Here is a 22,232-nt window from a genome sequence, read left to right on the forward strand (position 1 = left end):
GTCCTCCCGCCCATACACTCCTGCACCACCCCGGCCCCATATGCTCCTGCTAGTGTCGGTCGTGCAGTCGGGCGAAAAAGGGCGCAACGCTGCTTGCCAACGAAATACGGCCCGCCGCGGCCATCTGGTGCAAGCGCAAAGACGAAGGGAGAAGAATAGCCGGAGGATCAACACTTGCATTCTTGCACCTTGCACTATTGAGATTGACTAGAATCAAAATCATTGTTTGTCTTTGATCTGGGCATCGGGTATCGTGATATTTATTTAGGATCAGATCAACTAGACGGAAGTGGCTGACTGACGGATGATTTAAATATGAATATGCAAGATTTACATAGTTTGTTGGTTTATCCTATTGTTTAGAAAGTTATCTATTTTTTAGATTCCTCATAAAACTCTAAATTTGGCTAGGATTATATCTAAACTTTTGGAAATGCTCTAAGAAACAAGCAGTCACATTTTTTGGAAGTTTATTTGACAGGATTGCTTGATCTTCACTGCACCAACTTGGACGACTACATTAACTAGCAATATAAGAGTCTGTTTGGTTCGCTGCATAAATTGTCACACTTTGTCTAACTTTTCTGTCTAAGGTTGGTTCTTAAATTCGAACGACTAACCTTAGGCAAAGTATGACATACTTAGCTACAAACCAAACAGGCCCTAATACTTATATCTACTATATTCATAGTGAGCATATTAGATCCACACTAGTTATTTCATATCAATTTTCTGGATTAAAATACAACTAGAAAAGTCTTAACTCTCTGACAGAATCTAGATCTTAAAGCAGACGTGGTATTTTAGCAGAAGTGATTAAGGATGTATTTGGTTAAACTGCGTTGTGTTGTAAACTATATAAAAAACTTTAAATTATTTGATTCAAACAAGTAGAAATTCTACTTGAAATTCTACTTGTTATCTATGTCTCTAAACAACTGTTTTGACCATTTTAAAAAGCAAAAAGTTAAAATCCGAAAGTTCTTGTTTCTATCACTTTAATCAGCTTTTGACTTTTTGAAGCAAAAGCAACTCCCAGAAGCCAAACCCAAAGCACCCTAAGACAACGCACCCACACCATTCCACCAGTTATAAAAAAAAACTCGACCTTTTCTCATGCTTCACCATCCATACAAAAATTCAACGGACTAATCAAATATACCATGCCAGGTATCATACTAACAACTTCATATCTCCTCTATCGTTGGACACAGCACCGACAAACTATCATACAGCATGTTCTTTTCCAGGAGAAGCTCCAAACATATGCATTGCTTGTGATTTTCTGGTGTCACGTCAAGCACGAGCAGCAGAAGTCTCGCATGTCCAAATTGATTACTCCTCCGTAGGTGGTGGGAGGGCAGAATTTCCAGACCGTTTGGACGCAAGCACCTTGTCCAAGGTTTCATCTGGCACCTTAACCCCACAAGTCTCCATTTCCGCAACTACTGCAATGGCTGCGTCAATTTCTTCCAGATCAAGGCACAATAGGACTACTTCGTCATACAGTGGGCTGAATAAAGTACAAAGAAAAATGCATTAGCCATGCTACTCGACAACAGCATCGTCTTAGCGAAACCAAAACCGAAACCGAAAATTATAGCGAACATAATAAGAAGAAAAATAAATCAAAATCTTACCTTCCAAACTTATAACCTAGACTGTGTGTTGTTTGCAATATTGGTATAAAAGCAGATGGGAGTGGTGCTCTCATAGCAGCTCGCAATATAATGGCACAATCACCAATTGTCGGAGTACCACCCAGTTCTATTACCTGAAATTCGATGCAGCAGTGATTGAAAGTTCCAACAACAAATAGTTTAGGTGTAACCCAGAACACCATTGCAATGATAGAAAAACAACGACAAAAACAATGTATTTATTCAACTTGAAGGTGATTGAAAAAAAATGTATTTGTTTAATTTGAAGGTGATTGAAGTATGGAAGAATCTTAAGTCCATCCAACAGAACCTGCAGTGGTTATAGAGCTACCAATACCTTGTGCATTATCTTGATAGCCAACTCAACCTCCCATTCTTGTGACCACTTACGTGGCATCTTGTTCTTTATTTCTCTTTCCCACGTCCATCCCCAGGCATCTGCAGTAGTATACATGTCTGATACATCGAACATCCTCTCCTCCCGCATAACCTTAAAGGCTTCAATTGGATCTTCAGGAAACCAGTCTTCATCATCATCAATCTACAAGAGTCAGCCAGAAAAAATGCCTCAAAATCTATAACGGGTACTGAAAAAACCAGCTCTACCAATAAATGCAACAAACATAGCATAAACTAACATTTAAAACAAAAAGGCCAATGCAGTCCACATTTAGGAGTTCTTATCACAGCCTGCATGTTCCGAGAGCATATCTTCATAAGACATTTTGAATTAAAACCTACTGAGGATATATACATGCATCCTTTTCTGTTGAGTTTTGTGATCCTAATTTTGCATATGGAGGTCGTGTTGGCGAGCGGAGCGGAGATCTGTTGCCTGGCCCATTGGCCTGCAGCCCTGCACGCCAGGGGGTGCGGGGGGCGGAGCTCCCCGCGGTATATATTAGTGACCCTAATTAGGGTTTGCTGGGCGTCGTCTTTTTTTACTCCTCTTGTAAGCAGCCGTCTATGGACAGGCGTTCTGTAAACACTCCGTGAACACTCCACATATAGTGAAGGTTTCACCTGGCTGGTGCTCGTGGTTTTTCCCTTCGCATTGAAGGGTTTTCCACGTAAATCTGTGTGTCGTGCTCTGTGATTTGTTGGTTGATCTACTTTATTTTTTATGTTGTTTCTGCTAACACTGTCCATATTCCAGATGACCGATTTAAGTAATAATTGTCAACATGGAATGCACCGTTGAGACGAATGGATGTCTCAAATCAATAGCAAACAAAAGAGAACAAACAATAATAATTTCCCATGATGAATGATCAAGATAAACAAAAATTGCACATGCTGAAGCATTAATTCCATACCTCTGGCATCCGCTTTAATTTCTTTGAAGAAACAGGTGTCCTCTCTATATCCTTCAATAACTGTACCCCTATCATTTGAAGATGATGGTTGGGTTCTTTTGCTGGTTTATCTTTAGTGTCATCACCAACTTGATTTTCTGTTTGCTCAACAACCTCTTCATCATCTATCTCATCTTCTTCTGCTTCTTTTACAGATTCATCGTCATCCTCATCATCATCGTTGTCATCATCATCTTCCAATTCATCATCTAAATCTTGACCGTCTTCTTTACTATCTTCTTCACAAAGATAGTTTCGAGTTTCTCCCAGAAAACGGCGTTTCCAGAACTCCGTGTTCCCATCTTCTGGCTTGATTCGTGAGATCAGCTCATCTAAATCTTCATCAACCTATCAGAAAGCCATTCTTACCATCTATATATCAAATTTGAAAAGGAAAATATTGCAAGTGGTAGTGACACTATCGCATAGCGTGACAATAGAAAAATATCAAAATAAACATTGTCACATTGCATACCTCTTCCTCGTCTTCTACAGGAGGAACCCAAAGTGGTACACCACGTGAGCGATTGATTCTCCTAGCCTTTTGAACTCTCTGGTAAAGCACTTGTCTAGTTCCATCAGTAGGTAATCCTTGAGCTTCAAGCTCAGTTTTCAGTTCAGATACTACCATTTTGCTTGCCGCCTTGGGCTTAACAACATTTTTCTTTGGCCCTACAACTAACTTTTTTAGCCTTTCAATAACTCTGCGTACATCTTCTTCAGAGACATCACCCAAAATACCAGGGCCTTCATTTCTCAACGTAATTAGGAGTTTTCGATGATATAACTTCAATTCCTCAAAGCATCGCTGTTTAAAGGATGTTTCTATCGGATTTGAATAGGCAAATCCAAATTCATCTGGATCCAAAGGAGTTTTTCCTCTGCGAGGCACCCAACGTTTGCGCTCTCCTGTAAGACCTCCTTCTTCAATATATCTGCAAATGCAAAGCCAGCATGAGCTGAAGAGCCATTTCAAGTATGCAATGCAAAAGGAATTATAAAGCAACTTCATATATTCAGATCTCCGACTATTTACAGCCATATGAGATTGTCAATGTTGGCAGCAAAAACTAATCTTAAAAATGTTATTCAATCGAATTGTGTTCTTACTCAATTGGCACCCTGAATCAACATTTACGCCTGAGATAATTGTTGTTAGAAGTACCAGAGACATGGAAGACAGCATGGTGGGAAAGGTGGTACCAACAAAGTAACTAACATGAACAAGACTCTGCACATGCATAGGTTATGCAACTGTGCACTTCTCTCTCCATGTTTGTTTTCCCTTTATACTAGCTCAAAAGGAACATCGTGCATAAGTATCACATGTTACAGGGTGAGGCAAGTTTTGCACTACGCCTCAACAAACATTAAAAAAATATGTGCCATTTCATCACTAGAAGGAAAATAACATGTCATGTGAGCAATAGCTGATATGCTTGAGGTAACAATCTTAAACTTCAGACTCATACCTGGCCACATAATCAATTTCAAAACCAACATCAGCTTCTTCTTGTAATGGTTCTATCCAGGAGCTCACCAATGTGCGATATTTTCTGTTTAAGATCATTGCTCGAGGTGCAATACTTTGGTTATCATTAGCCATTGCTTCTAAAGCCTCAAGCAACTCAACAGGCCTTCCTGGTTATAAAAATTAAGTTACCTGCTCAGGGAAGTACTAAAGAACTTCACAAAGGGAAACAAACCCAATGACGTAATTAAAAGGAAAAGGTCCAAATTACTCCCGTTGAAACTAACATTTGGTTAAATTTTCTTCCTCCAACTATTTCAGTTGGTCTAGTTTATCCCTTAACAGGATTTGTATTCTTGTTTCTCCATGTATAAGTTGAGTTTTAATATCAAATTTTGTGAGGTGATAGAGAACATCATAAGTTATGTTATTAAAATATATCTCATTTTTAGCCACTATTTTGATAGCTTAGGAAATTTAATAATAAATTAACACTAGAGATACAATATCGTACAAAACACAACGATGAAAAATTTATAATATATTTTTCCAACACAAAATATGTGCCCTCTGTCAACCCACAAAATCTAAAACTAAAACACAATTTGTACATGGAGAATCAACAAAGAAAAATCTATTTACGATGTAAACTCTAAACTCAATCAACTGAAACGGTTGGAGGGAGTGCATTAAACCAAATGTTAGTTTAGGGGGTTATCTGTAAGGCCAAACTTGGGGAGGAGTAATTTGGACTTATTCTAATTACTACAGCTATTTTGTAGGGACCACTTTTACTATTCTAAAAGGGGGATTATTATTCTAGTAAATTACAGATCTAGAAAGCTGATTCATATCATATTTCTCCATAAGGGTTTGTTCGTTTCACCATTAATCCATGTGGATTGGGTGGTATTGAGTCGGTTTAAATCCACCACAAGTCAAGATACATCCCAATCCATTCCAATACACTCCAAGTCTCCAATCAACATGGAATTAGAATAACCGAACAAGACCTAAAGCAGAACCTTTGAAATGTCAAGATAACAAATCCTTAGGTTGAAGAATATAAGGGGGGAAATCTTTCTTTGTAGCAAGTCGATAAAACAATGCCAGGTCCTTGTATCGGGCCAAAGGCCTCTTTAGTAGACCTTCCCCCTGATATTGTGGATCAAAGCGATATTGCGGCCAAAAAGTGATTAATTCTCTAGGATAAACTCCATGGAGGATGTAAATAAGAATCTGGTTTTTTAAGCTTCCATCATCTTAGTTCATTTCAAGGGACCACCCCAAAAAATCACTCTCTACAACTGCCATTTGGCAGGGCTCTCATTGGAATCACTCTAGGAGCTCAGAGCTCTACCAAACAAACCCTAGACATTGTCCACCACGAGGATCATTACTCGTAACCAAATAACTCAATAGTCAACACAATCAGTAACTTTGCCACTCTTATCTGATGCATAGAAGAGCGAAAACTCACCATCGAGGCACAATGATCGTAGATAGAGAGAAAGTGGGTCACCACAATTTCCTTCATTGTAAAGGACTTCTGTTCCTCCAGGGATTCTTTGTAAAGCACGAAAATGCCTGATTGATTCATTAACCATACAGTACTTTGTAAAGCATTCCACTAACAACCTGAAAACAATACCTGATCATCAGTTCATTACTTTTGAAAGAAAAACAAGAGTTACAAGAAAAATTAGAGCCGGCACAGAATAGTATGTGACAATTGGCATTCATAAGACATGTGGAGCTGCAGCACATTGTATATTTGCTTCCACATGGGACTAGAATAGTAAACACTGCCGTATGCTAATAGGTAATGTTCTTACGCATAAGTTCTTGCATTAGGTTGAATGCGTTTGTGATCTTCCACCATCATCCCGAGTAATTCTGCGACATCCGCTGCCCTGAATACCAAACGCATCATAGAATATAAGAAAGAGTAATGCTTGTAAGTTGTAATCACTAACCACATTAGAACTCAAATACAGAGTCAAATGTAACAAGCTGATATGAAGTTGTCTGATGAAACACAAGCTGGTAAGGGAAGCTTTTTTTTAAAAAAAAAAAAGAATGACTTCTTTGCTCTATTGTCATATTTGATTCTGAAAGAACACTCATATGAGAAAAACACTGCCGAAAAGATTATATAATAAGTATATTTTTGTACGGCAGGGCCTACTGTTATGACCTGACGCGGGACGCCACAATAGGCGCAGGTCAGCGGCCTAGGCGGCCAGCAAGGATAAGGATTGAGGTGATAAGATTAGTTAGATAAGGATTAGAAGATTAAGGAGATAAGAATAGTTAGATAAGAGGGGATCTCAGATTTGATCTCTTAGATCTAGATAAGGATTAGGAGGGAGAATAAATACTTGTAAACACTATTCTATGAGATCAAGTAGGTGATTATTTTCTAGCCTGCTTCCCAGGGAGCAGTGCGCAACCTCTCTCTCTTCTCTTGCTCGTGACCTGCCCATCACCAGCAGCCACGGCGCCCCTGCGCCGGACTCAACAGCGCCCCTCTACGCCTCATACCTACAACCTCCATAGCATCCCTGGTAGGAACCCTAATCCTATCAACCCACCAGATCCTAATCCTACCAACCTGGTATCGGAGATGTCCAGCGATCCTCCATCCACCACCCACCCACCCACCACCATCGGCCTCCATCGTACCCGGGACGATTGCCGCCGCGACGATGACACCTCCACCATCCTCCGCACCGCCTCTCACGCAGGAATATGTGGCCGCTGCAGTCCACGAGCTATCCCGATCCATGGCGGCCATGCAGGCCTTCCTAACGGTGCCCAGAATCACACAGCCACCACCGCTCACAACCCAACCACCACCCTCTCCACCTCTGCCACTTTACGGCCTTCCATCCACCACCACGTTGTGCATCCCCCTTCACCTGCTGCCGATGCCAGAGCATCGCCATCCCCAATCCCATCATATGTGCTGGCTCCAATGGGAACAACACAGTATACAATGACGACATCACTGACGCCACTGGACCAGCAGCCACATCTCCGGAGCATCATCCACCAGCGTACGGCCAGGACGCACCCTTCGGCAGTGTCGAGGGTCGGAGTTTCTATGGCCCACCGCAAGGTGGTCGGCTTCCATACGCGATAGCCATGTCACCTGAGACCATGCCGACCCCATAGGGACTAGCCCTCCGCTTCTACAAGGTCGACTTCCCGACTTACAACGGCACCGTCGACCCACTAAATTGGATCAACCAATGCGAGCAGTTCTTCCGCGGCCAACGTACGCGGGCCTTAGATCAGACTTGGTTGGCGTCGTACCACCTCACTGGGGCCGCACAGACCTGGTACTACGCCCTCAAGCAAGATGAGGGCATGCCAGGGTGGGGCACTTCTGTGAGCTCTACACTAGTACACTCTGTGTTTTGGGCCAGCAGTTCGCGAGACCAAGCTATTTGAGCTCGCCCGGTTGCCGTTCACATCCACGGTGCACGACTACGCCGGACGATTCAACGAAGTATTGTGTCATGCACACAACCTCTCGGCGTCCCAGAAGACGAAGCTCTTTGTGAGGGGCTTCCGGATCACATAAGGGTCGACGTTGAGCTATACGATCCACAGGACCTCCAAACGGCCATGCACCTAGCACGGTGTTATAGACTCTTTTGTGGGCCGGCAATATGCCAGGCGCCAGAATAATTAGGCCCAGCCATTTGTTAGATGGCGGCTGGGTGTTAGAGAAGTTTTAGGAGGCTTATCCTCCCTGGAGCTTATCTCCTTAATAATCTCCTAAGTTGTTCCCTAGAGCTTATCTCCTTAATAATCTCCTAAGTTGTTAGGCCCCGGAGCTATAAGGGTGCCTCAGATTGTAATAGGGTTTTTTATCAAAAGAAATCGCACCTGCGTGGGCGGCTGCTTGATCACAGTGGCGACCCCCACGCGTCCTGGTGATCGTGTTCCTCAGCCGCCACGCTGCGTGCCCTATTCCCTGCGCTCCACCACTCAATCCACCCTACTAACTCACCCTTCGTGGTGTACGCCTCCCCGTCCTGCGCATCGCAGCAGGATTCGCAGCAATTTGGTATTAGATTCAGCCGCTGCATCGACATCAATGTCCGGCAGCGACGACGAGACTGGGAAGATGACGGACTCCGAGAAGCTTGATCGCATTCTGGGGCAACTCGCCACCATGAATCACCGGCTGGACACTCATGCGCAGCGTATCACTCTCCTGGAGCAGGAACCCCCCCCCACCCAGACGGGCTCGCCGCGGGGACAGCCTCTGCCCTCGATGACCCTGCCTACAGGTCCTGCACTCGAGAGCCATGTTGGTGCAGGGCAAACTGCATCTGGGGACAGCGACGGTGGATATGGAAGTGGTCGCCGGGGCATTCTTGGTGGACACCGTGATCACCACGACGAAGGAGGACCACGCAGGCCCAATTTTTCTTTTCCCCATTATGATGGTGATTCTGATCCCTTGCCATGGTTGAACAAATGTGATACATATTTTCGCGGCATGGGAGTTCATCAAGACGAGAGGGTCTGGCAAGCATCGCTTCACTTGGAAGGTGTGGCTGCGGAATGGTTCTATGCCTTGGAGCGCGATCTAGGCGGCGTGCTGACTTGGACACGCTTCATTGAGTTCATCTAGATGCGCTTCGGGCCACCACTCAGGTTCAATGGCATGGCTGATTTAAAAGAACTGAAGCGCACAGGCACCGTGGAAGAGTATTCGCGCCAATTCTTAACCCTGCTGTGCCGTTGTGACGACATGTCTCGTTGGCAACAGTCTAACATGTACACAGCAGGCTTAGGCGAACCTCTCCGAACTGATGTGGAATTACAAACTCCAGAGACGCTGCAGCGTGCTATGCATCTGGCCAGGGTGTATGAACGACGTTTGATGCACACGGGCAGCTCCACTGGACAGTCCACAGCAGCTCTGGAAGTACCCTCCAAACCTGCAGCACCAACAATGGCACGACCGGCAGCAACTACGGCCAACAGACCACTTTTAGGCGCCTATCTCCAGATGAGTTAGCCGCCAAACGCGCCAGTGGAGAATGCTACCACTGTAAGGAAAAATATTCACCAGAACACAAGTGTTCAGGCCGTGGTATATTCTTGCTTGAATTGGAAGAAGAGGATACAACCACAGAACCTCCATTACCAGTCGACTTGGGAATTTCTCTTCAGGCCATGACTGGGATAGGCGTCACAGATACTCTCAGGCTCCCAGTCACAATCAACGGCATCAATTTAACTGCACTAGTGGATTCAGGATCCACTCACACATTCCTCAGTGAAGCTGCAGTGGCACGTCTCGGATTGCAAGTGCTGTCCCAGCCAGGCCTATCGGTAAAAGTTGTCAATGGAGAACACATTTCAAGCAAGGGTCAAATCACAGCAACCCTCACCATCGGGCAGGAGAAATTCACCACAACATGTTATTCCTTGCCTCTTGATGGTTTCGATCTCGTATTAGGAGTGCAGTGGCTGCGATCTCTAGGACCGGTGGTCTGCAACTTTGACACACACACACAATGGCATTCTGGAGGAAGGAAAGGTTGGTACAATTGACAGGGGTTGGGGACTCAGTGTTGGGATTTGCATCCATGGACAAGAACAGGGATTGTATGGAAGAACTGTTGTCCTCTTTCTCTGATTTGTTTCAGGACCCTCAGGGACTGCCACCATCACATCGCCAAGACCATCACATACGGTTGCTGGCTGGTACAGAACCAGTGGTTGTACGACCCTACCGATACCCTCAACTGCTTAAAGACGAGATTGAGCGTCAGTGTGATCAGATGTTGGCACAAGGAATCATTCGAGAGTGCACATCAGCATTCTCGTCACCTGTATTATTGGTCAAGAAGGCAGATAAAACATGGAGGTTTTGCATTGATTACCGTGAATTAAATGCAAAAACAATCAAGGACAAATTTCCAATTCCGGTGGTGGACGAGCTACTTGATGAACTCCGAGGTGCAAGTTTCTTCACAAAGCTGGATCTCCGGAGTGGTTATCATCAAGTCAGGATGCACCCGGATGACATCCACAAAACAGCCTTCCGTACACATTGTGGTCACTTTGAATTTCTAGTCATGCCGTTCGGCCTGACTAATGCGCCATCCACATTCCAAGCTCTGATGAATGATATACTGAAGCCTTTCATCCGAAAGTTCACCCTGGTATTCTTTGATGACATTCTGATATATAGCTCGTCTTGGACAGAACACTTACAACATGTGAAGCAAGTATTCCAATTACTGCGAGACAACAACCTTGTTCTTAAGAAGTCCAAGTGCTCATTTGGTAAATCTGCAGTCACTTACCTTGGACACATTGTCTCTGCGCAGGGGGTCGCCATGGACCCTTCCAAGGTGGACGCAGTTGAATCATGGCCCATACCGAGGACCATCCGAGCACTCCGCAGTTTCCTAGGACTCACAGGGTATTACCGCAAGTTTATAGCAGGATATGGGTCAGTGGCAGCTCCTCTTACAGCCCTTCTGAAAAGAGATGCATTCCACTGGACAGAGGAAACAGCCGAGGCTTTCTGTCAACTCAAACAAGCCTTGCTGACAGCACCACTTCTCCAGTTACCGGATTTCGACAAAAGGTTTTTCATTGACTGTGATGCCTCCGGCTCTGGATTTGGAGCAGTCCTGCACCAAGGCGATGGTGCCATAGCCTTCTTCAGCAGGCCGGTGTCCCTTCATCACCAAAAATTGCCAGCATATGAGCGAGAGTTGATTGGATTGGTAAAGGCAGTTCGACACTGGCGGCCATATGTCTAGGGCCGACCCTTTACAGTCCGCACTGACCACTATAGTTTAAAATTCTTGCTCGATCAGCGGCTGTCAACAATCCCTCAGCATACTTGGGTCAGCAAACTGTTTGGGTATGATATAACAGTGGAATACAGGCCCGGCAAGTTGAATGGCGCAGCAGATGCATTGTCTCGCCGAGAGGAAGATACAGGAACTGTGTATACCCTTTCTTCCCCTTCCTTTGATCTCTTCTCTACTTTGCAAACGGAGGCTGACTCGGACCCTCAAGTGGCTGCAGTCCGCGCTCAGCTGGCAGAGGGAAAAGCAAGTCCTGACTGGACAATGGCAGATGGCTTACTACGGTTCAAAGGCAAGGTATTCATCCCGGATGCATCCACTTTGTGGCCTCAACTTCTGGCCCAAGCACATGAGTCTGGTCATGAAGGCGTGCAGAAGACAGCCCATAGGTGGCGCACATCATTTTACAATTCTAAAGCTCTCCAACGTGTTAGGGAGTTTGTGCGCAGCTGTGCAGTTTGCCAACAACATAAGACTCAGCATCTTCACCCAGCCGGCCTACTTCAACCCTTGCCAATTCCCTCTATGGTGTGGGCTGATATATCAATGGACTTTATTGAAGGATTTCCAAAGGTTGGTGGCAAGTCAGTAGTTCTAACAGTGGTGGATCGGTTCTCTAAGTATGGTCATTTTATTACTTTAGGCCATCCATATTCAGCAGCATCAGTGGCAAAGGCCTTCTTTGACGAAATTGTCAAACTTCATGGTCTGCCATGCTCGATAGTCAGTGATCGGGACACAATTTTCACTAGCCAGTTCTGGACTGAACTATTTACCATGGTTGGAGTGAAATTACAAATGAGCTCAGCATTCCACCCACAAACCGATGGTCAGTCAGAAGTTGTTAACAGAATAATCACCATGTATCTGCGCTGTCTAGCTGGGGACCGTCCTAAATCATGGCTGAAATGGTTACCATGGGCAGAATTTTGCTATAATTCATCATATCAATCGGCACTGAAATGTTCTCCATTCAAAGTTGTCTACGGACGGGAGCCTCCTCCAATGGTCTCCTATCAAGCAGGGGACTCAAAGGTGGCTGCGATTGACTCCCAGTTGCAAGACAGGGATGAATTTCTTGCTGAAATCAAGGACCGACTAGTGCAAGCCCAAGTAACTATGAAGAGTTATCAGGATAAACGGCGTCGGGAGGTGGAATTCAACATTGGTGATTGGGTATGGCTACGATTGCAACAAAGGACTGCTGTGGGCGTCACCTCAGCTGCACCATCCAAATTGGGGCCCAAATTCATTGGTCCATATCAAGTCATTCAGAGGATAGGGGCTGTTTCATACAAGCTTCAGTTACCACCAAATGCAAGAATTCATGATGTGTTTCACGTCTCTCTCCTAAAGAAATTTGAGGGACCAGCCCCATCCCAGTTGGTTCCACTGCCACCTCTTCTACATGGGCGTGTTATCCCAGCGCCAGAAAAGGTTCTAAGGGCCAGACTCAACAGAGGAGTCTGGGAAGTGTTGGTCAAATGGATTGGGCGTTCAGATGCAGATACTTCATGGGAACAGGTGGAAGAATTCAAACAGCAGCATCCAACATTCGCGCTCGCGGACGAGCTCTTTGTCGAGGAGGGGGGAAGTGTTATAGACTCTTTTGTGGGCCGGCAATATGCCAGGCGCCAGAATAATTAGGCCCAGCCATTTGTTAGATGGCGGCTGGGTGTTAGAGAAGTTTTAGGAGGCTTATCCTCCCTGGAGCTTATCTCCTTAATAATCTCCTAAGTTGTTCCCTAGAGCTTATCTCCTTAATAATCTCCTAAGTTGTTAGGCCCCGGAGCTATAAGGGTGCCTCAGATTGTAATAGGGTTTTTTATCAAAAGAAATCGCACCTGCATGGGCGGCTGCTTGATCACAGTGGCGACCCCCACGCGCCCTGGTGATCGTGTTCCTCAGCCACCACGCTGCGTGCCCTATTCCCTGCGCTCCACCACTCAATCCACCCTACTAACTCACCCTTCGTGGTGTACGCCTCCCCGTCCTGCGCATCGCAGCAGGATTCGCAACACACGGGCGTTTAAACGTCGGGCAACCGCCTCCGGGGCGGCTCCTTCAGCACGTGGCGATCGGAGCGTGTCACGACCACCACTTCTAGGGCCATCATGTTCCACGTCGGGAGCCCCACTAACGGGATCCGCGGGGACAACAGGTTCCACTCCACCGACGCGCCAGTTTCGCCGTCTCACCCCAGCCGAAAAAATGGAGCATCGACGCCAAGGGTTGTGCTACAACTGTGACGAGCCCTACGTCCACGGCCATGTCTACCAACAACTCTCCTACCTGGAGTTGGCAGATTACGTCGTCGACGACGATGCCACAAGAGACGTCGCCACGGAGGACGCAGACCAGCACGTGGCCAACCCGGACGCGACATCAACCCTCACCACAACACCGACGGTCTCCCTCCACGCCATCACCAGGGTTCGCACCGAGGACGCCATGCTCCTAGCCCATGCACGGGTTTAGGGTTTAGGGTTCTAGGGCTGCTGCTACGTGACCTTACTCGACTCGGGCTCCACGACGAACTTCATCAACACAGACGTACTCTGCGACCTACAGCTCGCCACCGACCCACGGCCGTCGCTACGTGTGTAGGTGGCCAACGGGGGCCGCGTTCTGTGCCAAGGTATGGCCCGGAACGTGGCCCTTAAGATTGGTCAGGAAACATTCTCCATCAGCTGCTACGGCATCGCATTGGGGGCATTCAACCTCATCCTCGGCGTTGAGTTCATGAAGACGTTGGACCCCATCCTCTAGGACTTCTCTGCCATGAGTATGTCTTTCACCAGGGCCGGTCACCCGGTCCTCTGAGAGGACCTGGACCTTCACCGCGACCGCCTACCCAGGGTGGCCGCGCACACTACTACCACAACCACAGAGCAGCCGCTGCTGGACACCCTCCTACAACAACTCCAGGATGTGTTCCTGAAGCTGCGGGAACTGCCACTGGCGCGGCCCTACGACCACCGCATCCACCTGCTGCCCGGTACCGCGCCAGTCGCCATCCGACCGTACCGATATCCACAACTCCAGAAGGACGAGCTGGAGTGATAATGCGCGACCATGCTCACACAGGGCATCATCCGGTCCAGCACGTCGCCATTTTCCGCCCCGGTGCTCCTGGTGTGCAAGACGGACGGATCCTGGCATTTCCGCATCAACTATCGCGCTCTAAACGCTAGGACAAGTACACCATTCTGGTGCTGGACAAGCTGTCGGACGAGCTTCACGAGGCTCGCTTCTTCACCAAGTTCGACTTGTGCTTGGGGTACCACCAGGTGTGGATGCAACCCAACGACATCGACAAGACGACATTTCGCACGCACCACGGCCACTACGAGTTCCTGGTGATGCTTCGACCTTTCCAACGCCCCGACGACATTCCAGGCCTTGATGAATGACGTGCTCTGTCCATACCTTCGCAGGTTCGTGTTGGTGTTTTCGATGATATTCTCATCTACAGTGCCACCTGGGCTGAGCACCTGCAGCACATCAGAGTCGTCCTACATGCTCGCCGCTCACACCGGCTCCATCTCAAGCGCTCCAAGTGCTCGTTTGGAGCCTCGTCTGTGGCCTACCTTGGCCACGTCATCTTGACGAGCGGTGTTGCCATGGACGCCGACAAGGTCGCAGCAGTCGCCTCCTGGCCGACACCGCGGTCTGCCCAGGGCCTCCGCGGGTGCTTGGGCCATGCGAGGTACTACCGAAAGTTCATCCACGACTTCGGTGTCATCGCCGCCCCGCTCACGCGTCTCTTGCGACGAGACGCGTTCGCTTGGGACAACGAGATTGAGGCAGCATTCCAGGCGCTCAAGCGCGCCCTGACGACGGGACCGGTCTTCCAAATGCCAGACTTCGACAATCCCTTCATGGTTGAGTGCGACGCCTCAGGCGTGCGGTTCGGCGCGGTCCTTCATCAAGGCGGGGGACCCCTCGCGTTCTTTAGTCGACCGTTTGCAGCACGCCACCTCAAGCTGGTCGCGTACGAGCGAGAGCTCATCGGGATGGTTCAGGTAGTACGACATTGGCGCCCATACCTCTAGGGACGCCATTTCATTGTACGGACCGACCACTATAGCCTCAAGTTCCTGTTGGATTAGCGCCTCTCCACCATGCCGCAGCACCAGTGGATCAACAAGTTGTTCGGCTTCGACTTCGAGGTTGAATACCGGCCTGAATGGCTGAACACGGTGGCAGATGTGCTCTCCCATCGCAACACCGAGTACACACAAGCGGTAGCGAGAGGCGCTGCGGTTGCTGCCTTAGCTCTTTCAGGCCCCTCGTTCACCTTCCTCGACGACATACGATGTGCCACGCAGGAGGCCACCGACACCCAGCACCACCTCCAGCGCTTGTAAACGAGCGAGTTGGCTGACTCGTGGCGCGTGGAGGACGGACTACTACTCCACGGCCCCTAGATCTACATCCCTGACCACGGGGACTTACGTTCCCAGGCGCTACGCCTGGACCACGCAGCCGGACACGAGGGCGTACAAAAGACTCCATCGGGTCCGCTCGGAGTTCATTCCGGGCGATCGTGCGCTGGTCCAGGATTGGGTGCATTCCTGCCCCACGTGCCAGCTAAACAAGACAGAGACGCTATGGCCGGCAGGCCTGCTGCAGCCCCTTGAGGTGTCGTCCCAGGTCTGGACGGATATCTCACTTGACTTCATCGAGGGGCTGCCCAAGGTGGGAGGAAAGTCTGTCGTTCTCACGGTGGTCGACCGCTTCTCCAAGTACGCACATTTCATCGCACTCGGCCACCCCTACACGGCAGCATCTGTCGTGCGCGCCTTCTTCAACGGTATTGTCCGGTTGCATGGGTTCCCCTCCTCCATCGTCAGCGGCAGGGACCCTATGTTCACCGGGCACATATAGTGTGACCTCTTCTAGATGGCGGGAATAAAATTGTGCATGAGCACAACATTCCATCCACAGACAGACGGACAGTCCGAAGTGGTTAATAAAGTGATTGCCATGTATCTGCGATGTGTGATAGGTGATCGACCGCGAGCATGGGTCAATTGGTTACCGTCGGCGGAGTACTGCTACAATACTTTCTTCCATACGGCCCTACGCGCCACTCCATTTGAGGTGGTCTACGGGCGGCCATCGCCGCCTATGCTGCCCTACAAGCCAGGGACGACGCGCACGGAGACGGGGGACGCACTTCTTCATAGTCACGATGAGATCTTGGCCGAAGTCCGCCAACGCCTCCTCCAGGCCCAGCAACTCTCCAAAAAGTACTACGACGCCGCGCACCAGGACTTGGAGCTACAGGAGGGAGATTGGGTCTGGTTGCGCCTGCTGCACCGACCGAAGCAACTCATGTCCTCGCGCACGAAGGAGAAGCTTGGCCCAAGCTACGTCGGCCTTTTCCGCGTTCTAGAATGCATTGGCCAGGTCGCCTATCGACTGCAGTTGTCAGCAGTCACCCACCTCCACGACATCTTCCACGTCAGACTGTTGAAGCGCCACAAGGGGGAGTCGCCTGCTGACCCTGTGCCGCTACCACAAGTACATGATGGACGCCTACTACCAACGCCGGCTAAGGCCTTGCGATCGCGACTGCACCGCGATGTCTGGCACGTCCTCGTACAATGGCAGGGCCTATCTCCGGAGGAAGCTACATGGGAGGTGCTCGACGACTTTCAGGGCCTCTACCCTGACTTCCAACTCGAGGACGGACTATTTGCGTAGTCGGGGAGAGATGTTATGACCGAATGCCACTATAGGCGCAGGTCAGCAACCTAGGCGGCCAACAAGGACAAGGATTGAGGTGATAAGATTAGTTAGATAAGGATTAGAAGATTAAGGAGATAAGAGTAGTTAGACAAGAGGGGATCTCAGATTTGATCTCTTAGATCTAGATAAGGATTAGGAGGGAGAATAAATACTTGTAAACACTATTCTATGAGATCAAGCAGAAGATTATTTTCTAGCCCGCTTCCCCAGGGAGCATGGCGCAAGCTCTCTCTCTTCTCTCTTCTCTTGCTCGCGCCCTGCCCATCACTAGCAGCCATGGTGCCCCTGCGCCGAACTCAACAGCGCCCCTCTACGCCTCGTACCTACAATCTCCGTAGCATCCCTGGTAGGAACCCTAATCCTATCAACCCACCAGATCCTAATCCTACCACTTATTGTCTTATGATATAGAAGGGAAACAAGAAGTAACATTACATATTGTAGAGTTTTGCCTGCATGAATCATTTTGTGCTATAATTATCTATATGTTTGTTTTACACATTATTTGGGACCAAGAAAGAGATTCGATTCTAACAAATAGACATGCATGCATGATTGTGTTGACTAGAGAGCTAGGTAAAAAGGAAGAACAGAATGAAGCAAGCAAATATGGCAGAGCTATATGTATTTATATACTTATATATGGAAGTAAATATTAAGTATACCTGTCATAGGACGTAGCTCTAGTAAATGCTTGTATAACCCAGTTATAAGACTCTGTATCAGGTTTCATGTAATCTGAAAGAGAAGGGGGAAACGCAGTATCTATTTAGCAAAGTACCAACAACGAACAACAGTACATAATTCAGCCAGATACTTTTCTTTCTAATAAGAGAAGCATAAAGTACTGTTTCAGCGCTCCTGAGATACATCAAAACTGATGGCAAAGGGCAATGTCATTAGAAAAAACAGAATGCAAAATGGTCACACTCAAACAGGCAAACACCCCAAGAAAGCATTACTATTTTCTCCCTGTCGGAACTATTTTGTAATATGTTCAAAAATCCTAAAAGAACATGTGCTGTCTTCATTTTACTATGTTAGCAAAATATGAAGGTGGCAGCATTCAATAGCCTCACTATGAAAGGGCTTCTGAGACACCAGCTAGTTTTACACAAACCATGCTCAAAGCAAAACAGAACAGAACATCTATCCAATGAAACTACTAGTACCACATAACCATGAACACAACTTGGGTTCACACATGCAACACCCGGTAGTAAAACTGCATAAGCACAAAAAGGACGGTGGCTACCACACTTCCAAGTATCAGTATATGCATGTGAAATCATTATCTAATTAACAAACCAGCACATCTAATAAAAATGACAGAAGACCGTATCATAAAATTGGTTTAAATGATGGTCATACCTTCACCTCCATATTCCATGTTTTCAAATGTTGCAAAGGCAACTTCAGGAATTCCACAAGTAGCCTGACAAAAAGAGCTTTTATTTAAAACAAGGATTACGGTATTGTTATTGATATATCCAAAAACCGAACCTTAATGCTAATTCAACAAACCATGTATGTAAGGTTCTGCAGCTTAACATATCTTATCTAAAGTGTTCCTAGTTTCAAACTTTGCTAATCCAGTGTTCAAAGGTTGCTTAATAAGCTGATATCAGCAGGATTTAGGTCCGGATCATTACAGGGTTTCACTTAGTAAAATTTGCTATCTCGATATGGTATAGCATATATAAGAAAGAAAAAAATCAAAAAAAGCTGCATATCATGCTACAACCATCATGTGATAAAACGGGACTCATGAATGCAGAAAATTCTGCTCCATAAAGTAACATGCAAATAGTTAATAAGTCCAGAACAGAATATGCTTGAGGTAGAAGCATGGTTATTAAAGCGACAAAACGTTGAAGCACTCATACTTTTTGACTTTAAAACGTTTAAGCGAGCTTTAAAATGTCTTTTTAAACAACATGGAAAAATATCAATATAGCATAAGTTCACATAATAATATCAAGGGAAATACCAACCTCCCATAATAACAAGTTCTAAGATGACATGTCCACAATCACAAGCACACAATCAACTAAAATGACATGTGACAGCCACAAGCACACAATCAACTAAAATGACATGCCCACAACCACAATGACACAAGTGTCACTCCCAATCCCAATCTCCCTTCCAACTATGATCTCTCAGTAACCATCATCCAAATTATCAATATTATTAACTATCATCTCAATCTCCCTTCCTTGCCACGGCGGATGACAGGCGCAGGGGCGCAGAGGCGGCGGGCAGATGGCGGATGACGCCTAACGGCCAACAGGCTTGTTTTAGTGTGCACGATGATTTTCTCGTGGGCTGGGCTAGAGCTGGACCTCCCTAAAGTCCTAAAACGTCACTTTTCACGGCCCATAGCGCTTAAACGCCTAAAACTAGCGCTTTAGCTCCTAAAACTAGCGCTTTAGCTCCTAAAACTAGCGCTTCAAGTTTTTTTCGTAAAACGTTCCAGCGCTTCAGGCACCTAGCAGCGTTTTGGCGCTTAAGCGACTTTTTCATAACCATGGGTAGAAGTGGTTATAATGAAAATATCACACACTACCTGGCAGAGTGGCAGTTCAACACAAAGCCCTTGAAGCCTAAATAGCTAGCTACTTCCTCTGATCCCAAATATAAATCCACTAGGACATTAGGACAGTTTCCAATACGTTATTTTGACTAGCAATATCTGTAGAATCATTTTATGATAGAAGGTTTATGAGAAATTGAGAATAATGTTGAATCTAGTAACATCAATATGTTGTCAATTTATATATTTCTTTTGGAAATTTATGGTCAAAACTATAAAGTTTGACTTTGGACAGTCCTAAATGAACATATATTTCGGATCAGAGGAAGTACATAAACTGACAGCCACCTATAGTAGAATTGATATATAAAAAGATCAAAGCATCGGAAATTAGCAGACATTCATATGCTGTATCAGCTCCAAGATGTGCTTTCCATAACCAAATCATAATCTTCTCATTATATGATGGAATAGGGTATATTTCTTTGTTCTAGGTATTGGCATAATTTGCCTCCTGTGGAATTGTCTATTAGATCAAGTGGACAGTGAAACAAAGGCAGTAATAAAGAAGTTTTACAGCCTTAAAGTGCAATTATCCATGGATGCACATATAAAATTTGCCAGCCAACGGATGAGCACATCTGGAAGGTAGTTGCGAGGTAGTTGGCTTATAAGTGTCAGGTTTTTATGAAATGGACACGAATGCAACTAAAAGTGATTTGTGTGTGGGTGTGGCTTCTGTTGCAATTTTCTTCTTAATGCAATGATACACAGCTCTCCTGCGTATTCAAGAAAAAAATGCAGGCTAACCTGCACGCTGAGAAGGCAATTAAAATGGAATGTGGTTGCCATTCTTCCATAAGCCTCCATTTGGTAAGCAACTGTCAAAGCATTGGAGTGATCTCCAGCTTTGCAATCTTCTTCAATCAGAAGATCATAAATATCATCAGTTCCTCGTAGACCGCCTTTTGCCCCTTTCAGAAATACCGTATTGGCATCCTCGAGATAATGATTCTTCACTAGTTCCTCTGTTTCAATGAAGACTACTATGATATTTCCAATATAGCAAATATGCAACACAAATCAGGTTTCATACCTACAAGAATTAGCCAGGCCTTGCGAATATCATACTTATATCTCTCCATGGCAGCAAGGATCTCCATGCCCCTGGTAGAAAGACCCTTCTTGGCAAAAACACGGACCAGAGCCACAAAAGTTTCATGTAGAGGGCGCACACCAGAACTGAGTTCCCTTCTAAGAGATTGCATCTGCATTCAGAAATTTAAATTGTTGTTAGACCAATGCATTGAGTTTCATTTTTACAATAAATATGTCCATATTTACTTTTTAAAACTACAACTATCAATTATGCAAGAGAAGTTCAGGAAAGATCCTGCCTAAGTGGATAATCGATACCAATATACCAGCTACAGAACTACAGCACGGAAGTATAGCTCCAGCTTAAAATAAACTTAGGGCTAAGGAATCAACTTATGTATATTTGTTTCTTTTAAATATGGAGCCGCCCCGCCATAGATAAACTAAAGAAAAAAAAATACTAAGTGAACAAGAATCAGAGGATGCAGTAAGAAAAAATGACAAAAGAAAAATGCAGTGCTAGTCTGCTAGATCTCCCATATATCACCCATGTTCAGCCACTTGATAGGCAGATGAATACCTCTAACAAGTAACTACAAACTATTTCAGACTAAAAGCTTGGCTTGTATCGCCACTAACTAGCCTTATTATATCTAGTAAGATGAGACTACATAACATAACAAATACTTGCATATACATGACCATACTGCATCATATAATTAATGATACATCAGACCCAGGATCAAATAACAAATTACTGCTCTGATGTACAACAATCACGGTCTACAGCTCTCTAGGCTGTAGAAGACAGGGCTAGCAACATTGCAACTCTGGAATGCCAGGCCGTCACAGAAATATTCAGTAAAATAACACCAGCCAACAATCCCCAGGCACTGACCAATGCGGCAATGACGATTTTTCTACCTAGCACAGGCAGTTAGGCACCCGAAAATCCGAAATGGATACGAGTGTTTAATGAAACACCGCACAGGAGCTTCCCTACGCGTGCGGTAGTCCAGTGGAAACGAAATAAAGAGGAGGATCAACTTACGGCGCCTTCAGCGTTGCCAGCGAGGACATGCGCGGCGACGAGGCCGTGGAAGGAGCGCGGCCCGGGCGAAAGCCCCGCGGCGACCATGTCGTAGATGGTGTCGGCCACGCCCGTGGCGTCGGCAGCCCTCGCGCGCTCCGCGAGCTGCTCGAGGAAGACCAGGCGCAGGCCCTTCTCCACCGCCCCGGCGGCCGCCGAGCGGTCCCCACCGGCGCCCCCACCATCGGGCGCCCGGCGCCGCCGCGTGCGCCGCCGCTCGGCGAGCGCGGAGGCTCGCACGGGGCAGGAGCATGAGCGGGGGAAGCGTGTGGTGGTGGTGAGTGGGAAGGCGGAGGACGGCGACGGCGACGGAGCGGAGGTGGAGGGGGTGGCCATCGTGGTCGTGGCCGGGGTTTAGCGGGACAGTGAAGGGAAGGGCTTTGGATAAGGCTCGGTGTTTCTGAAGTTGG

General features: G+C 46.6%; 1 protein-coding gene across 1 annotated transcript; it reads right to left on the reverse strand.

Moving 5' to 3' along the window:
• Positions 1-967: 967 nt before the first annotated feature.
• LOC103643502 (uncharacterized) lies at positions 968-22,232 on the reverse strand. The gene is made up of 13 exons (XM_008666682.4): positions 21,784-22,232; positions 20,731-20,902; positions 20,445-20,662; positions 18,470-18,533; positions 17,764-17,836; positions 6,323-6,400; positions 5,968-6,125; positions 4,489-4,657; positions 3,492-3,951; positions 2,978-3,364; positions 1,999-2,202; positions 1,641-1,774; positions 968-1,513 (listed from the first exon to the last, which is right to left on the reverse strand). The coding sequence occupies exons 1-13, from the start codon at positions 22,156-22,158 to the stop codon at positions 1,336-1,338; spliced, it is 2,670 nt and encodes an 889-aa protein (XP_008664904.1). The 5' UTR covers positions 22,159-22,232; the 3' UTR covers positions 968-1,335.

The sequence above is a fragment of the Zea mays genome, chromosome 1 (genome assembly GCF_902167145.1).
Source record: "Zea mays cultivar B73 chromosome 1, Zm-B73-REFERENCE-NAM-5.0, whole genome shotgun sequence".
NCBI lineage: Eukaryota > Viridiplantae > Streptophyta > Magnoliopsida > Poales > Poaceae > Zea > Zea mays.

Bases quoted from the DNA above. Each gene is read 5' to 3' on its own strand.
- LOC103643502 (XM_008666682.4), bottom strand. From the start codon at position 22,158: ATGGCCACCCCCTCCACCTCCGCTCCGTCGCCGTCGCCGTCCTCCGCC. The intron at 20,663-20,730 runs GTATGAAACCTG...TCATTGAAACAG, and splicing joins GGCCTGGCTAATTCTTGTAG to AGGAACTAGTGAAGAATCAT. The intron at 18,534-20,444 runs GTTAGCCTGCAT...TCTTTTTGTCAG, and splicing joins ATTGCCTTCTCAGCGTGCAG to GCTACTTGTGGAATTCCTGA.